Source organism: Saimiri boliviensis, chromosome 7 (genome assembly GCF_048565385.1).
Source record: "Saimiri boliviensis isolate mSaiBol1 chromosome 7, mSaiBol1.pri, whole genome shotgun sequence".
Lineage (NCBI taxonomy): Eukaryota > Metazoa > Chordata > Mammalia > Primates > Cebidae > Saimiri > Saimiri boliviensis.
This window is the reverse complement of record NC_133455.1, coordinates 27,131,085-27,147,618: the sequence shown is the minus strand read 5'-3', so window position 1 is coordinate 27,147,618 and position 16,534 is coordinate 27,131,085. Positions and strand designations below refer to the sequence as shown.

The following is a 16,534-nucleotide window of genomic DNA, read 5'->3' as shown; positions in this document are numbered from 1 at the left end:
TCTTTCACTAGACCCAAGTAACTGTGAAACTCACCCAAACTCTAGAGTTCCAGGTATATGTACTTATAAAGCCCTTACAGTGTTTAAGTCAATTTCAGCTGAATTTTTTAATATTATAGCTGATTTTACAGCTAAAATCTTCCTAACAAATATATCTCCACTCTGTAGTATTACTACTGTTGTCTTCTCTGAGATTATCTGTATAAATTAAAAATCTACTATGTGCCAGGCACCATTTTAGGTATTTGATTTCATTTAATCTTCACAATGACTCTGAAAATTAGCTATTATTGAATGCTATTATATGGATGGGAAATTGAAGCCCCAAATGTGTAACTAACTAATATCGTTGGCTCTGCATTCTTTCCTTTGGGGAGCTGTCCTCCCACATGCTGTGTGATCCCATGTCATTCAAATATACCACGAGGTGGGTACATGATCCAGGCTGGCCAATCACAGTACTTCTCCACCCGGACTTCATGATAAGCCAAAAGGAGACACGTGACCCAAAAAAGTCAATCACAGTCCTTCCTTGTCACATAAATGCTAGGACATTAAGAACCTCTCTGGCTCTAAGATCACACACTAAAATAACGTCATAACCCTGCTCTGGCCATGAGCTATCTTGCTGCCATGTAGAGAGCACCTGCCTAAGAATAAAGCATCATCCAGGGAGTGAGTGAAAAAGAGGCCAATGAGATCCCCTGAACTCCTGGATCCAACTGTGCCTGAGACACACACTTGGGCTTCTCGGTTTCATGAAGCAGGAAACATGGTCTGAGTGGATTTCTGCCATTTGCTACTGAGTAAAGATGGAGCAGGCATCATGTAGAAGCTTAATGCATGTTAGTTCTCTCAACTTTCCTACTTAAAGTGACAACTGCCCATTAACCCCACAACAGTTGACAACATGTCAACTGCTGCCACTCCAGGCACCCCTATTTTTTCACTACCCTTACTGTGCCACATTTGGTCCAGCCTCTAGGCCATGCACAGGCTATTCTTTCTACCCTGATACAGAATTATGTCTTTTCCAAGGGCCACACTTTTAAGTAAATGTACTCCACAAACGACAGACATCCCCTCTAACTGCAAACGACTGCCCATTTGCTAGTGGTGGCAGGGGCTGTAGCAAGAATTAAAAGCCCACAGGCCTTTAAATGTCCTATTTTAAGTCAGTGAATATTGCCCTGCAAAGAATTGTTTCTCATTCATATTGAGTTTTATACTCAAGGTAACTTCATAGAATTTCTCTCCTTCCTTCTTCTTCGTAGCCCTGTTAGAATCAGGTAAGAGAGCAATTAATATGCCCATTCGACAAATGAGAAAGCTGAGTTCCAAAAAGGTGTAGCAACTTGACTCAGTTGCAATTATCATCAAGTCCAGACTGACTTTGGAATTCTTCCCACCTGAGTCCAACTTGAGAGTCCCCAACATGTTCTAATTTGGCAAGCCACAATTACAAGCATCCATTCCCCAACCTCCTATCGTACCCAACACCTGGTCAATTTGGACAACTAAGCCCTATCAGATTAGGCTGCCAGATAATACAGAGTATGCCCAGTTAAATTTGAATTACAGACAAATAATTTTTTTTTAGTATAAGCATGACCCAAATATTGCCCGAAACACACACTAAAAAATTATTCATAGTATATGTGAAGTTCAAATGTAACTAGGCATTCCATAGTTTTATTTGCTAAATGTGACATTGCAACATCAGGGGTTCATCCAGTAGACTAGAAAAGGGGTGTATGTTGTAACTTCTTTGGAAAGTCACTTTTCTTGCATGGATCTGATACCACTACTATTCTGTGCACAGCATGACTCTCTAATGTTTGATACTAGGGTAGGGTTTGATGTCATTTGATACTATGGCCAGGATCCAGGAACTTTTCCATATTGCTCTATGATGCACCTCTCCTTCCAAGAGCTTTCTGGAGGGACTGTTTAAACAAGAAACAGTGGCAAAATGGGACTCAAGATACTGTCATTCTAGGAAGAGCAGTGAGTGGCCTTCCCCATTAGGAAATCATGACCCACTGATGTTGGACTTTGATTAATCCCAATCAGATTAGCAACTTCCTGCCCTTGGGATAGCGGGGAGTGCCTAGGGAAAGGGCAGGCACAGGAAACTGACATGTGGGGAGACAGCGTAGCTGTTAGCCTTTGATGACATCTCCAGTTCAGAACTAAGGAACCTGGTGAGTAGTTTCTTTTGGAAACCAAGACTGAGAACATGTAAATTTGGAAGCTATGGGGTACACCAAGGCGGGCTCCACAGTCAGGGAAGAGAAAGCCAGGCTATAAAAGGGGAAGAAGAAAGCTGATATGCAAAGAGAAGCAGAAAAGAAGGTACACTGTCCTCTTTCAACCGACCACTCCAGTTCTTAATTCCAGCTGCACCGCAAGCTGCATTTCCTCTTCTGAGAACATCGAATAAAATCTCTTTTGTGCTTAAGTTCACTTGAATAGGTCTCTGTTACTTATATTGATTCTATCACTTACTTGACTAAGAAAAACCACCAAATAAAGAAGCAAGGTCTCCATTCGGTTCAGTTCATTGCAATTTATTTAATTTAAAAATAAAAACAGAAACAAAAACCAAAATGAAACAAAAAACAGTTTCCAATGAAAATACAAACACTTTGGGTGGTTATCCAGCTTTTTTTCCCCTGTAGGCTGTTCCGGGCTCAAACCAATCAAATGAGTAAAATCCAATTTTGACGGGAGCCATAAACCATGTTGCACCAATTAAATTACACCAATATATTATTATAATACCTTTGAAATGCCTTTCAGACCAATAAATAAAAAAGACAAATTCAAATAAAAAAGTCAACTTTTTATTACCAAAACAAAAATAGAAATTAAATAAAAGTCACAACACGGATTTTTTTTAAATGTGCAGTCAAGTTTCTCTCTCTCTCTCTTTTTTTTTTCTTCTAGGAATGATACCATGCCAGTAAATCCCTACAGAACATTTCCAGTTTGGCAACAAGCAGTCAGTTGATCATTCACATTTGTACTCAAGACAGCAGGCCTGGGCAAAACTCGCCTGAATTTCACCCTGAAAAGTGCTCCCCATCATCTGAATAAGCAGCACCTGGTAACAGGGATAGCAATTCAGAGGGTACTTAGCATTTTCATTTCACCTGGGGTCTTGAAGCACTTCCTGAAAACTGATCGTGCCTTGAAATTTACCTGTAAAAAGAAGAATAATTCTACCCCATCGGCAGATGTGTAAACTAAGAAGGTGCAAGGCCCACAGAAGCAAGGAAAGGACCAGGAGAGTTGACAGCCAATCTCCTGCTTTGTCCACCAGGTCATAAAAGTGTCTCTCACTTGTAATTCCACAGAAGCGAACAAAGGGTAACTTCTTTGACTTGGATTGGCTGGCAGAGATGACAGGACTTAATGATGAAGCAGGGAGCTGCTTTTAACGGCTTTTCCCTCTATTGCAAGTTTTTCCTTGAAAGGACAGTCAACATCAGACCTAGAATCAGAGGATGTTTGCAGAGTGTCAGAGCTAAGCAGGGCCTCAGGGATGAGCTAATTTATCCCTCCAAGCCCTCACTGGAAGGAAAACTTAAGACCCCCAAATAATGCAGATGCCTAAGGTCACCTGTGACTTAACTCAGAGTCTCTGCCTCTGAGTGGAGGTTCTCTGCCACAGTCCTCCGGCTGAGTTTCCTGACAAAAGAAAACATGCATTTGGGGGAGGAAGAAAGGAGTAGACTTACTTTCCTCAATACTGTCATTTTACTTAAAGACTAGAATGATGGAAAATACTAAACAGACTCAATCACTTGGCAAAAGGAAAGAACACATCAACCAGTAGGTAGGTGCTAGATCTAAGTCATACTGACAGCTACAGACACGGCCAGCTGCCATATGCAAGGGGCCAGCAGGGCAGCAGCATAGGCTGTTCATAAAAGACTGCATGAAATGAGGCAGGAATTAGGGAGCTCAGAGTTGCAGGTAGCCCTCCATGCACCCACACCCCACCCCCACAAACACACACGATTTGCTATCTACAGATTTTTTTTTTTTCCCTTTTAACTTCTATTGGAGTTCAGGAAGGAGGTGGAATTGAATGAAAGGAAACTGAGCAGCTTCCCATAACACTGCTCAGCTCAACCTGAAGGAATGCACAAGTCAAAATGCCAGAGCCAGTGGCAAGGGGAGAATCTGAACTGTCTCCTTAAGGAAAGGGCGATTCCATTCTAACGCACTGTCCTAGTGCTGTAAGGGGAATTCTTCCTCATCTCCCTATGAACGACTGTTCGTTGGTTTTTTCAAAGATTTTCACAAGGCCAGTCCTCCTGTCTATCTACCCGGCTACCAGAGGTGGCCATCTTGAAATGAATTCAATTTCTCTTGGCCAGCAGAATCTGAAGTCATCCCAAAGAGACCAGGCAGTCCAAACCTAGTATCCTGAAGGTGTCCCATGGTTGGAGTGGCATCTTGTCACTTGTGATCTGGGTGTTTAGAAATTATATATCTAGTTTTTTTGTTTGTTTGTTTTTGTTTTTAACTCTTTAAGATAAGAGTCCTGCTGCACCTCTTTTCTGCCTCCTCCAGAACAATCTGGCTGACATCTAAGAAAATGTTCCCTCTCTTACATGCTTCCTCCCAACCCCCTGCACTCTTTCAATACCTTTTTCATTTAAATAAATGGAACTTTCTTTTCCCCCAAAAGCCCAGGAGTTCATGTCAAAGTTTAAAACCATGACAGAATACTTAGATTTGGGGGGGGGGGGAAGCACCTTCTACCTGATTTTCCTTTTCTCATCCCAATAACCCGCCTACACGCTAACTCCCTAGAAGCAAACTCGTCTACCTCTGAAGATGCAACACTCAGTGGATGGGGAAACCATTTGTCTTTGGTGAACAGAGCCAATGGTTGATTCAGGTTATCCTCTGGAGACTATGGACAGTATCACGTCCAACTCAAAGCATCCACGCAGGTGAGAACCCAAGAGGCAGCATTCCAGTTAATACTGAGAAAGAAAATGACAAGGTGCCCCTTGGAGTGCATCAACTTCCATTCATCTGTGCAAAGATCACAGACCATCTTGTGCCCTATCAGTACAATAGTTTTGACCTCTGACACCACCATCTTTTTCCCTGTCCACCCTTGAGAGGTTGTGCTATACAGCAAGGCAGACATCAGAAAAGAGGAGGTGAATAGCAAGGAGCTAAATCACCATGGCTTGACTCTATGTCCTTAGCAGAGTTCAAAGCATTCTCTCTCTGACTAAGGCCCTGTCATCAAAGTTGAGTAACAAATTAACAAATGCCTCACCAGTGGCACGAAGGAGTTAACACAGATCCCACAGAATGCCTTAACCCAATTCCCAGGGTTTAGCCAGATCAAAGATGACAACTACATAGCATTAGTGCTACTGCTTCCCTTCTCTTGTCCGTGGCAGCCATGACTAGTCAATCACAGCACTCCCTCCCCATGGTGTTGGCCACTCACACCAGCACAACTGGCAGCCATTATTAACTGATCATCACCTCAAGCTCAAGTTGCTGAAATCTACTTGCCAGCTCCATGCAGTAAGACCTAGCTTGCTAATGCAAGGAGAAAAGGGGCAAGTTCTTTGGGCTCACCCAAAGCAGACAGCCCAAGTGTCTCCGCCCCTCCTCAGAAGCATTTGGATAACTTCGAAGGAAATCCTCCCTCCCCACGTGCTTCCTCTCCACCCACTAAGCCGGTCAACACCACCTCCCCTGGACAGCTGGTCCTCTAGGAGGTGCCATAAAGCAAATGCCAAATAGGGCCCAAATTCTGACTGACAGTTGGCAGAACCGGCAGAAGAGCCCACTTCTCCCCTTTAGGTGTTGGCTCAAGGCTGCAAACCTGGCCAAATGAGACAGTGCCAATCCTTTTTCAGTCTGTTGTCCTGGCCAGCAAAGAGGTAACCAGCCTATGAGCCCAAGTCTTGCTCCCCTTCCTCCCTCGTACCCCCGCCCGTCCCCGGTGCCCTGGAGTGCTAGTTGAGCTTGCTGCAGATCTCCAGCGCTTGCTTGTAGACCTGAGTCACATCATCCATGTCTGTGAGGAGGGAGAAGCTGCTGTCTGCCCCCCGGTTCCGGTACCGCTTCAGGTACTGGGGCCGGGGCCGGTTCTGGAGCCCCTCAAAGTCCTGGATCTGGAGGAAATTTTCTGCAGAGACGCAGCTGCGGATGCACTGGCGGGCAGGGCGATTCTCCTGCAAATCCAGCAAGTCGAAAGAGTCACTGGACAGCACGCTGTCATCGCTGATGACACTGGAAGGACGGCTATAGCTCCGGGAGAGGCCCTCAGCAGGGACGCCAGGCTCTGACAGGGATTCCAGTGTGGGCATTTCAGGGCTGACCAGGGCAGGGTCCATGGCACCCGCTGAGTACTTGCTGCTGTGTTTCAAGATGCCCTTCCTCCGGCAGGAGAGACTATGGGAGGTCACCCTGGCTTGGTCTGGGGGGCTGGGGGAAGGGATGCTGCTGCCCATCACATCATTGCTGTCCAACAGCTCCGAAGACTCGCTGCGCTCTGGGGAAGAATAGTAACCCGATTCTCTCTGCTGGGTCTTTTTCAAGATGCCTTTCTTGGGCATCGTGGCTGACTGCTTGGGGCTGAGTTTTCCAGGCACCTCTGCCTCTGGTGAGCTTGGGAGGAGCACAGCAGTCCTGCACAAGTCCTGCTCCATCTTGAAAGTAGAGGGTAAGGTAGGACCAACCACGCCTTCAATGAAGCCAGTGCTGTGAGAGCGATGCTCGCTGTTACTTCGCTTCTTCAGGATCCCCTTGGGCCTCTTGGAACTCAACTTGGATGGGCTTTCAGGCACTGCATCCTGACCAGACTGGGCAAAGTCATTCTCTTTCTTGGATTTCTTCAGTGACCGCTGCCGCTCCAGCATGACCTCGGATGTCGCGGGCTTGGCCAGGCCCTTCATTTTGGCATCAGCGTCAGCCTGCAGCCCTGTGGAACGGTGGTGCCAGTCAATGATCCGAGCCAGGAGTGGGGACTCAGAGTCATGGAGGGCATCGCAGTCACACACGCTGCTCTTATAGCCCCAGTTCACCCACCAGTGGTTGGCAATGTCCTCAATAGTGGCCCGGCGATCAGGGTTAACCATCAGCATCCACCGAATGAGTCCTCGGGCATCTGAGGGACAAGGGATAAAAGGAATCAGGCATTATGTGGGAGCTTCTGGCTTTGTGATGGTGGGACCCTCCAGGAGTGGCAAAAGACACATGCTCCCTTTAGAAAAAAATCCATTTGGAGGCCTGGTCCAGCCACACTATGGAGCAGGAAGCCCCAGCCTTTCAGACCATCCATCAAAAGCGTAATCAAGACTCGGAACCACAGGCTAGGGTGCCATCACATCCTGGCATGTTTTCCTGTGAGTAAGGAAATGTCATAGAGCTACTAAGCTTTTCATCATCTCAAATCTTTAGAAAATGTGGAAGGTCAGGTAACCAAGAAAGAATCCAGACTTGACCCTGAGAGGTGCCCCACCATTTGCTTGGTGAATATCATTTTGCCAGAAGGAAAAACAGGTGTAGATCACCATGGCTTTCTTTATTCCTCCAAAGGTGGGCTTGTATAAACACACAGCACCTGCAGTCACTGGGAAAGCATGCCAGAAACAGAAGATGGAGCGTGGCTCAAAGGTAAGTACATGACATCCCTTAAAGGGATACTAAGAAGACCACAGGAACCAACTGACTCTCACAGCTTACAAACTGACTTTTAGGATCAAACTGTGTTCCCCCAATTGGGGTTAATTATATTCTGGGAAGCTGCTGCTTCCCCTTAGCTACTTATGTAGGTGAAGTAGAAGCTGGCAAAGGCCCAGTAATAAGGACTGGGGCAAGAAACACCCCTGAAAATACCAAGATGATCATCCTCAGTCATTCAATAAATATTTCTTGAACCCCTACAATGTGCCAGGAACCCCATTGGCATGCATTAGCTGGTAAGGCAAAGAAGAAGAGGTCATTCTGAATTTTTCCAAAAAGAACAGACTGGCTTACTGAAAAATTTATATGTCCTTTTCTCAGTCTATTTAGTGCTGTGTTTCTCACATTCGTTGGAATTTTTATTGGTGATTCCACTATTTTAAATGGCCCCCAAAAAAGTGCTAAAGCATTGTTTGGTGTTCCTAAGCTCGAGAAGGTTGTGATGTGCCTTATGGAGAAGATAAGTGTGTTAGATCAGCTTTGTTCAGGCATGAGTTACAGTGCTCTTGGCCATTGAGTTTGATTATTAATAAATTAATAATGTAGATTAAATAAGGCGTTTTCAAAAAGAGACACACATAAACCCAGGTTATATATCAATCAGCTGACAAAAATATTGTGAGCAGAGGCTTTCAGGAACCTAACCCTCTATTTCCCCTAGGAGCAATGGTTCAGTATTCACAAATTCAGTGTTTGCAGCAACTTTTTAGAACATAGCTACGGTGAATAATGAGAATCAATTGTGTATGTGCAGGTATATAGATATGCATATATATATATATATATATATATGCACATATATAGTATGTATATAAATGAAGTGCCAATGTTAACTTCATTTGCTAACAAAATGACCAACAGTAGCCAGCTGTACACACTCTCTGTACAGGCATGATGCTCCCCATCAAGAGATGGAGCTCATGACCATGGTTGTCTTGACCAACAGAACACAGTGGATGTGACACAATCTGGGCACAAGCACGGACATAGCACTGGCAATCCAGCCTGGGCAACAGAGCAAGACATCGTCTCAAGAAAAACAATTTTTTAAAAAAGAAAGGAAGCTCAGCAGCTTCTGGTTCCTCCTTCTTAGAGCCCCAAGCTGCCACTGTGGGGTGGCACCTCAGAGAGCACCAAGGAAGGTCCACCATTCAGCCCCAGCAGTGGCCCCAGCTGCCATCTGCTTACAACTGTAGGCGAAACCCCAAGGAAGACAAGAAGAGCCCTTCTCAGCCCCCAGGAGTGACAGAGATTATTTCATGGTCGTGGAAGCCACTGAATTTGTTTTGTGGGGTCAGATGGGGTAGAGTTGTTATGCAGCAATCAACTAGACAGTGCCCATGAGCCACACCTCATGCCAGTGGCACTGTAGTGAGAGACAGAGCAGTGGCCACTCTCACAGGACTTACATTCCCGGGTGTGTGGTTTCTATGTCTATTCGGACTGGGAGGGACCCCATCTAATACCTTTCTCAAAATTTTAATTTATGGTGGAGAATCTGAATTCACAGAGATTAAGTTACTTGCCCAGATTCACACAGCAAGCAAACTGGACTTCAAGAACGTGTGCCGTGAAAATTTCCTTTGGGAAGGTTTAGGGAAAGCAGCCTAACAAGCCAGCTTTGCCAAGGATGATGCTTCTGGGAAGAAGAGGAAAACCAGGAGACTCCAGACAGACATATTAAAACAAAAGCAGAAAATGAGAGTAGAGTAAACAGATCTCTCTCCCCCCCACCTCTGACCCTCCTTCCGCAGGGCACGCACCTGAGGGCTGCGTGGGCTCCCGGTACTCTCCGCAGCTGATCTGCCGAATGAGGTTTTTGTGATCGAAACCATCGAAGGGCATTGTTCCATAAACGAGAGTGTAAAGCAACACACCCAGGGCCCAGCTGTCCACCTGGAGCAGAGAGACAGCACATATAGGAGCTGGGAAACAGATCCCAAGATGCCTCCCAAACCATTAGCATCACAGCCTGCGAGCAGTCACCCACAACGCCCCCAGGAACTGAATTTAGCACCTGGAAGACAGGTTCCCATGGCAGCCTGACACCTGACAGCAATGTAGCTGGGACCTGCTTCAGAGCCTGACCTTTCCATTCTGGACAGAAGCCAGTGCTCCCAACTAGTAAAGAACTTTCTTAAATAGATTATCTTTTTTAATCCTCACTACAATTTTGTGAAGCATCAGAGCCGGGACTATTTTCAGCCCCATTTGACAGATGAGGATGGGAATACTGAGGCAGGAAGAACTTAAATGGTTTCTCCAGAGGCCCTGCCCCAGTGATGGAGGTAAAACTGGGATGTGGGGCTCTTCATTTCTAGTCCAGGAATCAATTCCTTCCTGCACTTTGTTCAAATGAATCAGGAATTACAAACCGAAATGGCGTTAGAGCCAAGCAAACAACAGATATACACAAAGCAAGAAAGGACTGGGGTTATGACATAGCGTGGTGGGGATGGAGACCGAATGTACAGCAGATTCACCATCTAAGCAGACAACCTCGCCTACACTAACTGCTGCCATGGAGTAATGTGGGCCCAGCACTGCTAGATTCTTTGGTTTTTCAAGAAGAGTCAGAAACGAAACTTTTATATGAAATCTCCAGTTATTACGTTTGTTCAATTTTTAAAATAAAAACTAAGATGGCCAAATAAAGGAGTTTCTTGACCAGATCACAAGCTGCCAGCTTGTAACCTCAAAAACAGGTCATGAAAGACCAAAATATTCAGGAACTACAAGAAATTTAGTGTTTTCTACAAGCTCGTAAATTGAGTTCTATGCTCCTCCCTCGCATTCTTATTTTAGAAAGACTTTCTCTTCATTGCAGTTGATAGATGGTCTTGGCATCCTTCTCTCTACCCTTCAGCCCTGCCCCCAAACACTCTCAAACAGATAAATATTTGAAAGAAAACATTTCAACACACTGAGCAGCCGCTATTTAAAGGATATTGAGTGGATGAATCTCTCTGAAAAGAGAACCATCTTTCAAAAAGAATTATCACTCACAACTCACATTTTTTTTTCAAAATAAAATTTCCACGTACGCAAATCTTACAGTGGCCCTTGGAAGCTCTAGGCATGTAGAGAAATGTATTTCTCAGGAATTAGAAGAGGTCGTTAAAATGTATTTCCTTAGATATATACACTGCCAAAAATATATACAAAAAAGATATTCACTCCAGAGTGAGGGAATTTTTTTGTCTGTCTGTTTTGATACAGTAGGGAAAAAACTAAATGTTCATATCTAGATGTCACTAAATAAATTATGTTATATTCATCAATAAAATGTCATTAAAATCAAGTTTTTAAAATGAATTTGGAAAGTGGCACAAGACAGTTTTGATAGCAAAAGGCAAGATGTACATATATGTGTCACATATATAGTATAATAAGGGGAAAAATTTGTCTCAATTATTTTTGAAATGCAGAGATCTACATTGGAAAAAGTTTAAAAGTCACAAAAGTATTACATGATTAGCTTTTGTGGGGGGATTGCAGGTACCTTTATTTTCCCCTTTAGGCTTTTCCGGATTTTCAAAATTTCCTTCCAGGAGTATGTATTATTGCTTTTATAATCATATAAGGAAAAGTTTTCCTTGCTTGCTTTTTTAGGCTCTGTTTTTCTAAGCATTTCTCAAATCCGGTTTTTGCCCTTCCTCCTTCTTCTCCCTCCCCTCCCCAGCCCCATACACATCGGGCAAGCTGCTCACCTCTGGCCCTCGGTAAGGTCTCCCATTGACAATCTCAGGAGATGCATAGAGCGGACTCCCACAAAACGTTTGCAAGAACTTATCCTTCTGGTACAGGTTGGAAAGCCCAAAGTCAGCAATCTACAAAGAGAAGCAAGACCCAGGGAGACTTGTTAGCATTCCAAACTATGTCTGTGTTGGATCAGTTCACATCACACAGAATGGATGAGGGGCACCTGGGTGGGTCTGCCGGCTGGATCACCATTTTCTCTTAAGTCCTGAGTTTTCATAAAGGACCACTGAGCCCAACAGGGTCAGTGTTTCCTAGCTGCAGTCCTTGGCATCCATCACAAGTTCTACCAGACCTTCAGGCTACAAGCTCTGCAACTTACTTAGAATTACTCTTCAAATGGATGCTCTACTTAAATTTTAATTTAGACTTGCTCTGAGAAATCACATTTGCAAAATCATGGCTTGATGTTTCTGATGAACATTAAAGTGTGTAACTTAAGAATTGTCCCTCTGTGGTCTACCCAATCATATTGTATTTGCCGTGGTGTGCATATCACACTGTGGAAAACCCCTGACCTACACACCTGGGAATACCACCTCTTTATCCACTCACACCCTGATTAGAATGTATTTTGCCTGTCTTGTGACCCAAGATGAAATGGACTAATTGACTCAGAGCACTGGGTTTTGAGTCATCATATTTCAGACCAACTCTGCTCCTATCCATCTGTTACTTAGTGACATTGAGCTTCAGTTTACCCACCAGATAATGGGAATCCATGATCCCTTTCCTGTTCTAGCTCATAGGATTATCATGAGGATAATAAGAAAAAGAAATAAATCGAGATGAGACCTTGGCCAGGCAGATCACTTGAGGTCAGGAGTTAGAGACGGGCCTGGCCAATGTGGAGAAACCCTGTCTCTACTAAAAATATAAAAATTAGCTGTGCGTGGTGGTGCGTGCCTGTAGTCCCAGCTACTTGGGAGGCTGAGGCATGAGAATTGCTTGAACCTGAGAGGCAGAGGTTGCAGTGAGCCGAGATTGCACGCCTGCACTCCAGCGTGTGCAACAGAGCAAGACTGCATGTCAAAAACGTATATATAAATCAGATGGTGAATGTAAAAGTGTTTCATAAGCTTCAAGTTTCATGCAAATATTTCACCTAGTCTTGTTTCCATTGTACTCCACATTCCTTGGAATCATTCTCTTCTCCTTTGGTTTCTTGAAATGTTTTATGTGTTATCATTTATGACAGCACTTTTATATATATATGAATATGTACCTATATACATACACACACACACACACACACACACACACACACACACACACACACATATATATATATATATATATATATATATATATTTGCTTTCCCTCTCGGACACTGAATTTCCTGAGGCAGTTGGCATATTCCACATCCTTACCTTATCTTTGTATCACCCACCACTTAGTACCTGCCGATACCCATGAAACACCTGTCGCTAGAATAGGCATATTTTGAAAAGCCCAAGAAATTAATATATAATGCAAAATAATAATGATTAACTTAATTACCACTTTTTGAACAACTGCCAATTATCAAGTACTGCTCCAAACACTTTAAATTCTTTAATCTAATCTTAACAAAAACCTGATTTACAGAGCAATGTGAATGTAGTTCATGTCTTAAAAAGGTTCAAACAGTCAGTTTTATGTTACGTCCATTTTACCACAAATTTTTCCGAAAAACTCATTTAAAAAATGAGGAAATTGAGGTTTAAGGAGATGAGGTTACTTATTTAAGGAGATGAGTAACTCATACACAGCAATATAAACCCCTGTGCCTCTAAAGCTTCAAACTACAGTGCCGCCCTGCCCCTGGGTCACCTGGTTATTTCACTCCAGTCTGAGACAGCCTTGCAAGCTGAGCCCCTGTAGGTTGCCATCATTTCCAAGCTGATTTCCATGTGAGGCTTGGAAATGGGCTGTGTGATTCGCATGCCCAGAGAGAGCCCAGCCTGAATACCACCAAGGTTCTGTTGTGGTCACAGCCCCTCAAAGAAGCCTATTTTATAAAAGTCATCCCTGAATGAATGGAATGTCATTGAAAGCAGCTGGTGTACAACCATCCTCAAAAACGCATTCTCCAGGCTCAGATTGCACTTAATTGCCCTGAATTCCACTTTCTTATCAAGGCCCCTGTCTTGCTTGCAGGAAGTTGGCTGGAAGCTTTATGAAGTGTGCCCTGTCAATCACAAGAGGCATGGAATGGCTACACACGGGAAAACGCATTCCCTTCCCGCCTGGCAGTGCCTGAGGCACCATATGAGCTTCCAAATACACGTGCGTGTGAGAAGTACCCGCTGCACATGCACACATTCACGCCGGGAGTTTTCACTCCGAGCCTGGGCAGCCTCGATTGCTTTGCAGCCGTTCTGGAGAAGTGTGTTTATGTTACGGCCCACTCCCATCCTCACAGACCGATGTTTATCAGCCTCTCCCAGTAAAACTGTCATTGCTGCTGACACAAGATTAATAGAAATCTAGATTAGCCTGTGTTCTTGGCACTTCGATGGAAAAACAGTATTAATCAACACACACACACACACACACACACACACAGAGAGAGAGAGAGAGAGAGAGAGAGAAAGAGAGAATTCTCAAACCTTGAGCCATTCAAACTTGGTCTTCAGCTTTAAGATTTAATGCCATATGGAATTTATATCAACTATTGATAAGAGGGGAAATGGCCACTGGCTATGAAACCTCTGTGAAGCTTCGGTTTTCTCATCTGTAAAATAGTGTTAGGAAGAGTATCTATCCCTACTGTGCCATGGTGAAGATTAAATGACATAAAGTATGTAAAGTGCTTACAACAGTAATTAGCCCAGAGTTGGAACTCTAAATATTTGCTTCCCAACTTGAAATCCGGAGAGTTAATTACCTTCATTATATTAGAAGCAGAGTTTATTCCAATGCCAGGGACTCTTGACAGTAAAGAAATAGAGATATTTTAGACGCCAAATAATAATCAAATAACTTTGAATCATAAAATAAAAAATTAATTCCTGTCTGGATTCTCCTTCAGTTCTCTGGATTAAGTCAAGGAGAAGGTCTCAGTTGGGCACTAATGTGTCTTCAGTATCTCTTTAGTATTTATCAAAGAGAACAGCCTTCAGGGCCAGCCTGCAGCAGCAACCAACATTAAGCTGGAATTTCATAATGCTATTTGGTTTCCATTATGCTGAGTTTTGAGCTTATCGTCTATTCATCGTAAGTGATACTGGTTTTCCATTTAAGGTAATTAGTTAGGGCTTCTTTTTCAAACAGAACTTTAAAAAGTAAACTGAACTCAACAAAAATATTAAGTAAAATAGCAGTGAGGATACTGCAGAAAGGCAAAATCCTTCAAAAGGATGAAAAACTGAAATTTGAGAAATACTGATTTTGAACATCATAAAACAAAAATAATCACGTGTCAGAACTACTTTGACCTGAAAGAGCCCTAAAAGATGTTAATCCTGCCCCTTGCTCTAAAAGTGAAGCAGCTGAAGTTTCCAGGGCATAAGAAGTTTTGCTGAAGGTTGTAAAGAACAGCAGCAAGTACATGAAGGAGCACGCAGGTCTTCCCAAGCCGCACAGTTTCTCCAAAAGGACATCAGCTGTAAACGGAGAGGATGGCTCTCCAGCAAGGCCACAGGGCTGTAGTATTTTGCTGACACACTAGCAAGCAAGCTTTGGAGAAAGGTACCTAGTTGACATTTTGGCTTGCTGTTTTGACTGTTCCCCTGCCCCGTACTGATTCAGAACCATCTTCTGCCCCTGCCCTCCGCTATTCAGTTCAGCCTTGATTCTCAAGCCCTGAAACTCAAGGCTCAGGTCCTTAATATTTGGAGTTTTTATTGTTATCAATCCTTTCAAGAGGTATTCCTCGCTACATGAAAATTGGGGTTGGAAAGATACATGAGGAAGTGATTATTCATTCACATTTCAAAAGGATTACCCTCACTACGACACAGATGAGCCCTGAAGATATTATGCTAAGTGAAATCAGCCAGACACAGAAGGACACATACTGTATGATGCCATGTATACGAGGTCTCTGGAGTAGCCGAATTTATAGAGATAGAAAATCGAACGGAGGTCTCCAGGGGCTGAGAGGAGGGGTAAGGAGAGTTTCTGTTTAGTGGGGACAGAGTTGCCGCTGGGGAAGACGAAAACATTTAGATAGATGATGGTAATGCTTACACAACAATACAAGTATACTTAATGCCACTGAACTGTATATCTAAAACTGGCAAGTTTTATGTTATATGTATTTTACCACCATAAAAGGATTAACGCCAGAACACTGTTAATAATGAGCTCATCTGGTGAAAAATGAAGTGTTACCTTGCTGACATTAACTGATAGGAAAGGATGCTGATGGCAATGTTAATAATTAGTGATGGTCTGGCAGTCATCTGCAGTGTTTAACAGGAAGTGTGGGGCACTCCACAGATCAGACATTTTGAGGCCAGGAGAACCTGGGGCTAACTTTGGTTGTGTTGTTACTAGGTGATGGGTGGGACCTGCCAAGTCACTGGAGTTCTTCATCTGCAAAATGGGACTCAGACTAGAACCCACCTCACATAGGTAAGAAGAGTAGAGGATATGTATATAAAGCCCCTGGAAAGGCAGTCCTGGGACCAGCTGACTCTATAAATTACAGCCATTACGGTAAAGCTCCTGGAAAGCCAGTCCTGGGACCAGCAGACTCTATAAATTACAGCCATTACGGTAAGGCTGATGGTTTGGTTGACTTAACAACTGTTTGCTAGACAAGGCAAACAGAGAACTGAGAGTACTAAAGCCACTGCCCACTGAAGGGCCAGGAGATCTTATCAGTCATTTATAACATGTAACAGGCATGTCCAGAGTGAGATGCTGTATTGTAGGATGGGAAAAGTGAAGGGTTCAGGGTTTGAATACTTGAGATCAAATCTCAGCCTCACCTCTTAGCCATATCCAGCCCAAGGCACTTTAATTAATCCCAACCCACACCAATCTGGCCCACGGACCAGCAGCATCAGCATCACCTGGGAACATTTCAGAAACTGAGACACTCAGGCCCTGC

General features: G+C 43.7%; 1 protein-coding gene across 3 annotated transcripts in view; it reads right to left on the bottom strand.

The window, feature by feature from the left end:
* Nucleotides 1-2,554: 2,554 nt before the first annotated feature.
* NUAK1 (NUAK family kinase 1) overlaps nt 2,555-16,534 on the bottom strand; it is a 104,534-nt gene continuing 90,554 nt past the window's right edge. For all 3 annotated transcript variants that reach the window (XM_074402299.1, XM_003929642.4, XM_074402300.1), the window contains 3 exons: nt 11,445-11,564; nt 9,498-9,630; nt 2,555-7,156 (listed from right to left, as the gene is read on the bottom strand). In XM_074402299.1, coding sequence (XP_074258400.1) covers nt 6,003-7,156; nt 9,498-9,630; nt 11,445-11,564 — 1,407 coding nt within the window. In that variant the 3' untranslated portion in view covers nt 2,555-6,002. The remainder of the gene's footprint in view (nt 7,157-9,497; nt 9,631-11,444; nt 11,565-16,534) is intronic.